General features: G+C 50.7%; 1 protein-coding gene across 1 annotated transcript; it reads right to left on the bottom strand.

Annotated features, from left to right (window-relative positions):
• Positions 1-2,491: 2,491 nt before the first annotated feature.
• IL12A (interleukin 12A) lies at positions 2,492-5,719 on the bottom strand. Its single transcript, XM_027464522.3, has 5 exons — positions 4,730-5,719; positions 3,681-3,788; positions 3,534-3,575; positions 3,335-3,430; positions 2,492-2,970 (listed from the first exon to the last, which is right to left on the bottom strand). The coding sequence occupies exons 1-5, from the start codon at positions 5,225-5,227 to the stop codon at positions 2,815-2,817; spliced, it is 900 nt and encodes a 299-aa protein (XP_027320323.2). The 5' UTR covers positions 5,228-5,719; the 3' UTR covers positions 2,492-2,814.
• Between the last annotated feature and the right edge of the window lie 311 nt (positions 5,720-6,030).

Genomic DNA, 6,030 nt, shown 5'->3' with positions numbered 1-6,030 from the left:
CATGCGTTTCATGTTTTTATTTTAACTGTTTGATGAAATACCACTCTTTTAGAGGTTACCTGCTGGTTGCCTACCATGGGCCATCTCCTTCACCCTTAGTGCTGCTTTGCCAAACGCTGTCAGGTCAGGGCATGTTCCTGTTTTGGGGTGAGGAGTGGGGTCTGAGGCAGCGGTGTTGGAGGAAGGGTTGCACGTCCCTCACATCTGCCAGCCCTCGTGAGCCGTCACACAGCAGTAGCATTCTCTCTCCATCCCTCTCCAGGAGGGGTTTCTCCACGGAGAGTCCCGAGGGGTTTCCACTGGCCAAGGGAGAGGCTGTGGCAGTGCCCCAAGCCTCGGGGGCTCTTCTGATGGTTAGGGAAAACCAGGCCAGGTGTGTTGTACGCCTCGCCGTGTGGATGCAGAGTTGCCCTTGGCTCTTCCTCTGCCAGGCAAACAGGAATTGCTGCTGGGGACACGCGGTGCCTTGGTGGACACTTCTCACCTTCCACCATCAGGCAGCTGGGTGTCTTCAAGGACAGTCTCCTGCTGGCTGCAGTTCCACACATCGTAACTGCCAGTTTTCACTTCTTTAGCAGCAAAAACTGCTTATTTCTTTATGGTTTTGTGATGGGAGACCCCTTGTCAGTAAGTGGAGCAGTGATGAGCTTGGAAGAGAGAACAGAAGCGTGTTTGTCCCAGTGTCCATCTCTGGGTTTTCAATTTAAGCCTCAGGTTTTGTTTCAAAATAACAAGAGGGTTTTATTTTTTTGCTATGTAGTGATTAAACACATGCTGTTCCACACGTGCAATGTTCAGCCACTAATAATAAAAATACAGATGTCATTATGTTTTTTTTTTTTTTTTTTTTTTTTAACCACTAATGAGTAAAGCAATTTATCCCAGAAAAGGGAGCATTAAGGGGATAATTTCCCCAAATGTCAATACTGGTTTCACTGCCAGCTAATGGTTCTATTGAGTGCAGATGCTAAATTACAGCACAAAATGCTTTTGTTGGGAAGTATTAGTGAGTTTAGAAAGGTAAGGCATACCCACGCTGTGTATTTTGTGTGAACGTACAGGCCCCTCATAGCGGTGAGCTCTCAGGCAGGCTGCACTGGGATCATTGCCATTTGCATGTGCTTGGTGGTGATTTGTTGCAAGTTTAGCTAAATTCTCAAAAACGAATCTTTCTGAACATGCAAAATCAAGGGGTTTGCAAAAACTGAGCAAGACTTTGCCTGTAATGGGGAAGGAGAAAGGGGAAGGCTGCTTCTGTGTGCCCCAGCTGCTGCAAGAGCTGCCAGGGCATGCAGAGGGGACGAGATGTGGGCTTTAGAAAGAAAAGTTAAGTTGTTGTGACTCTTTGGCAAGAAGCTTTGTTGTCTACAAAGCCAACTTCAGCTCCTAATTTTGATGTGGCTCAAGGGGAAAAAAAGGAAAGTTCCAAACGGGTTCTTATTTTAAAGCTAGCTGATTTTGCTTCCTAACTAACAGATTTTGTTCTCCCAACCTGTGTGTTACACAGCACCTGGGAACTTTAAGGTACCCGATACAAACAATGCTGGGTTAGGACTCCCTAGCCAAAAGTAGAAATGGGTAAAACACAGCTGGGAGTAGGATGCTTGCTTGTAGGAACAGGGGCAGTGCAGCACATGGTCCAAAATACAATCACGTCTTCAACACCGTGGTTCTTTGAACCAAAATCAAGGAACTTTTGGAAAAAACACACATATTTCTGTGCTCTTCAGCTGTGGCTTTGTCTGTGTGCCCGCCGTTCCTGCAGGAAGGAGGGATGGAAGCAACACAACCAACAAGGCCCTCAGGTGTGAGGGCCTTGCCTTACGTCTGCATGATGGGCACGCTGTAGGGGCAAAGACCAGGGCTCTAGTTCAGCTTTCAAACTGGGGGAGGTTATAGGATGGCATTGCGAGGCCTGGCGTGGTACACAGGTGCCACTAACGCTGGTGGGACAAAAAGCAGCAGAGACATCCCTGGGATCAGCTCGGACAAGCTGACAAGAGCAGTCCTCCTCCCACTCCCCTCTTTTTAGGCCAGCTTTAGCACTGGAGGGGAGAATTTGGACAATAATCACCCGGTCATCGCTTCTGCCCTTAAGAGCTCTGCCCCAAATTCTCGCTCCATTGAATTGAACAGTGCAGCTATTGTTTTCCCTGGGGCCGGGCTTTCACCCAGGAAACTGCAAGGGGCTGGAGATGGCTGTGAACAAGAATGGCTCAGTCCCAGAGACAATCCACAGGAAACAGCAGCTGGTGGAAGGAACAAGAGGAAATTGGACTCTTGAATTTGCCCCCAGGGCTCAGTGGTATCATGGTACACCGCTTGGATGGGGGCAGCAGCCAAGCACCTTAGGAGGCTGATCAATGATTGTCTTATCGATTTGTGTCATAACTCAAGGAAGAAAAGGTCACCATGGTATTTTATGCAAACTGTAATTTTATTAGGCAATAAATAGAATAAATAAGGAACTTCACAATAAATAAATCAGCAATATCATAAATACGTTTAGAAATATCATAAATACGTTTAGGAATATTATAAATACATTTCAATTTCTGAAACTTGAATAAATAAAACATTTAAGACAGGTTACAGCTGAGTGTTCGGTGATCTGAGAACATTACTGTGCGATATAGCTTATTGTCTAGAAGTGTAGAAATTTAACAAGATAGCTTAAAAAGGCACTTGGCAATAGCTCCTTATAAGAAACTCTGTAAAATGGGACGCGCTCGCTTCCTACAAAGCCAGCCGCGTCGCAGGATGCCCACCCTGCCGTGTTTTCTTGCTGCAAGGCTTTGAGGCACTGCCCGGGGCTCAGAGGGCGCTCAGGTAGTTCATCATCCTGTCGATGGTGACGGCGCGGATGCGGAAGGCGTGCAGGACACCGCAGAGCCTCATGCGGTCCTTGAAGGAGGTCAGCGCTGCGCTGGGCGGCGGCTGCAGCGCGCCCGGGCTGCCCGGCTGCATGGCCTGCATTAAGGATTAAGGATTAATCCTATTTCCCCCAGATCAAGGTGTCCATCGGGGCACCAAGGCTCTTCCCACCAGCCATAACGAGCGCTCTGCAATCAGCCCCGCAGTGGTGACATCTCCAAGCTCTCTGGAGACGCACAGGCAATGATTTTTTTTCCTTTTTATCAGCTTTTGTTAAGCCAGCAAACCCAACAAGCCCTTAATATCTGCCTCCTTTACCTTCCAGAAAAAAACACCAGCAATTTTCTAAATTGTCAGAAATGTTCATTCACTCTACGACTAACCGCAGAGCAGAACGCTCTGGGTTAAAGCTCTGGTTTAAGGCAGAAATAATAGGAAGGAACGAGGCAGAAACGCTTACTTTCATCATCTCGTCAATGGACGTCAGCACCTTCTGATCACTGAGCTCTGCCCTGTAGGCTTTCAGATCTTCATAGATCCCCTGCAGGCATTTATGCTGCAAAAGTCAGAATTGTTAAGAAACGCTGGAATTTGTTGCTAAAAGCTTTAAATGCAAACCAAGCAAAATAAGTGGCTCTTTTGAGAAACCTCCAATTTACCTTATCAAAAGTAGGACTTTCCAGCACTGGACAGTTTCCAGTCTGCAAATGAAGGAAGAAATGATAGGTGCATTAAAATGTGGAAATGTGAGTTATATGGCTGTTCTGTGACACTGGGATGCTGAATCCTGAGCGTTTGTTTTTTACCCTTGGGTCCTCGGACGTGCAAGCTTTTAGCGTGTTGATTCGATCCTTAGTGATGTCTTCGAGATCAACCTCCTCCAGGGTACATTCAAATCCCAGCGTCCCACGTTCCTGCGTTAAAAAGAGAAATCAGAGGGTCACTGATTCAGCCCCAGAAGGTGGCAAATGGACCAAGTGTCTGAAATCGGGGAAAAAGTGGCAGCTGTGCCAAACAGGAACACGCTCAGGTTTTGTTCTGTGTGTTGTTGCTGGATGAGTGTCTCCATACCTTTAGCAACACAAATTGTTCTCTCAGACATTGAATCTTCAGAGAACTTTGTGTCACTGTAATTTCAGATGTAAAATTATCTCCTGGGAAGTCAAAATTAGCAAATACCATCTGCAAGGACACTTAGTGCTCACCGACACACCACAAGCATTGGAGCCATGCACCTATTTAGTGGCTTTCTTTTGTGCTTCTCTGAGGTGAAGCTTGCAAAAGTAGCAGGGAATTTTAGCCAAAAAAAATTAAAAAAAAATCCCCTTGGTGGTTCTGCCAGGGGGCTTTGGTGCAGGAGGGTGCCGGGGCAGCAAGGTGACAGCATGCAAACGCAACACCAATGGGAGCAGGATCCCCAGAGCCAGCTGTGTAGCAGCATGAGAGAAAAAGCGTGTTCCAAAGTGGGAGCGGTGCAATTGGCTGCCACTGAGCTGAGAAAAGTGGAGCTGAGAAAGGCACCTGCACAACCCCAGGTGCTAAAGTCGGAGCAGTTAGAGAGGCTGGCAGGGAGCTGAGAAAGGGCATCCTCCCGACTGGGAACCACCACTGAGCATCCCAGGTCCCACCATCGATCATCCCTCCATCCCAGTACCACCACCGAGCATCCCTCCATCCCAGGTCCCACCACTGAGCATCCCAGGTCCCACCACCACCACCGAGCATCCCCTGAGTGCCCGTGTCCCACCACCGAGCATCCCTCCACCCCTGGTCCCACCACCTAGCACCCGTCCATCCCTGGTCCCACCCAACCTCCCCATCCCGGGCACCACCCGGTTCCCTGCCCGTCGCCCACCTTGAGGCTGAGCAGCGAGGCTCTGGCAGCCTCCAGCAGCGCCCGGGAGCGGCGCAGCTCCGGGACCAGGCTGCGAACGGGCGGCGGCAGCGCCGGGACGGGCAGGGGCAGCGCCAGGCAGAGCGCGGCCAGCAGCGCCCAGCGCCCCGAGCCCCTGCCGGTGCCGGTGCCGGTACCGATCCCGGTGCCCCCGGCGATGCTGGTGGCTCTGCCCCTGCCCCTGGAGGTGCTTCGCTTCTCCATGGCTGTGCCCCGGGCTCTCCGGCTGCTCTGCGGGGCCGCGCCGCTTTTATAGGGGCGGCGGAGCAGGACTTCCCCGGGGCGCTGTTCCTTTCCAGGAGGGGAGCCGAAAGCCGCGGGGCCGCCGGGAATCCCGCAGGGCACCCAGAGAGCCCCCGTGGGCGGTCGGGGGTGTGCGGGGGGCCGGGGATGTGCGGGGGACCCGGGGATGTGCGGGGGACCCGGGGGTGCCCGTGGGTAGCAGCGCGCCCGCTGCATCTCTGCGCCGGGAGCAGGTGGGGTGAGGTGTGCGGGAACCCCCAAAATTCACGCTCAGAGGGGCAGCGGCTCCGGTGTCACCGCTTTAAAGAGAATTTCTGAGGCTGGCGATAGGATTGGCAATGATTTCTGCACAGTCCTTCGCTGCCCAGAGGGGTTGTGGGGTCACTTTCTTGGAGATACGCAGCCCCTGCCTGGGTGTCCTGTGTAAGGTGCCCCAGGTGACCCTGCTGGGCAGTGGGTTGGAGCAAATCATCTCTGGAAGTCCCTTCCAGCCTCAGCCATTCTGGGATTTTGGGATTTGTTCCTGGCAGCATGCTCCTGCTGTGCACATTCCTGCAGAGCACCCAAAGTGCAGGTGCCGAGCTCCCCGCTGTCCCATGCTGGTCTTTTTCTCCCTTCCCACAAGACAAAAAGCGAGGTGTGTGAAGGGGGCAGCGAGAAGGGAGCCCTCACTGCCTCCACTACAGCATCACAGCTGCTGAGCTGCTGCTGTTCTGCCTCTTTCCACCACCCCACCCCAGGTTGTTAATTGAAATTTACTTTAAAAAAAATGTTTTTCAGGAAAACTTCAGGAAAACCAGATTTAATTCAAGTATTCATTCATATGACACGTAGATAAGCATTTCAATTTTTTATTATTAACATTTATTATTTTATTATTAACATTTTATTATTAACATTTATCATTAACAGTTCTAACGATGACATGGCTTTGATGAAGATTTATGCAAACCTGCCTGGAACTTGCTTTTCACTGACCTGCTTGGCACAACCACCAGATGTTTTAAGGTCAGTGCGTG

Source organism: Anas platyrhynchos, chromosome 9 (assembly GCF_047663525.1).
Source record: "Anas platyrhynchos isolate ZD024472 breed Pekin duck chromosome 9, IASCAAS_PekinDuck_T2T, whole genome shotgun sequence".
NCBI lineage: Eukaryota > Metazoa > Chordata > Aves > Anseriformes > Anatidae > Anas > Anas platyrhynchos.
This window is presented reverse-complemented; position numbering and strand designations above follow the sequence as displayed.

Bases quoted from the DNA above. Each gene is read 5' to 3' on its own strand.
- IL12A (XM_027464522.3), bottom strand. From the start codon at position 5,227: ATGCAGCGGGCGCGCTGCTACCCACGGGCACCCCCGGGTCCCCCGCAC. The intron at 3,576-3,680 runs GTAAAAAACAAA...CTTCATTTGCAG, and splicing joins GCACGTCCGAGGACCCAAGG to ACTGGAAACTGTCCAGTGCT. The intron at 3,431-3,533 runs GTAAATTGGAGG...TGACTTTTGCAG, and splicing joins AAAGTCCTACTTTTGATAAG to CATAAATGCCTGCAGGGGAT.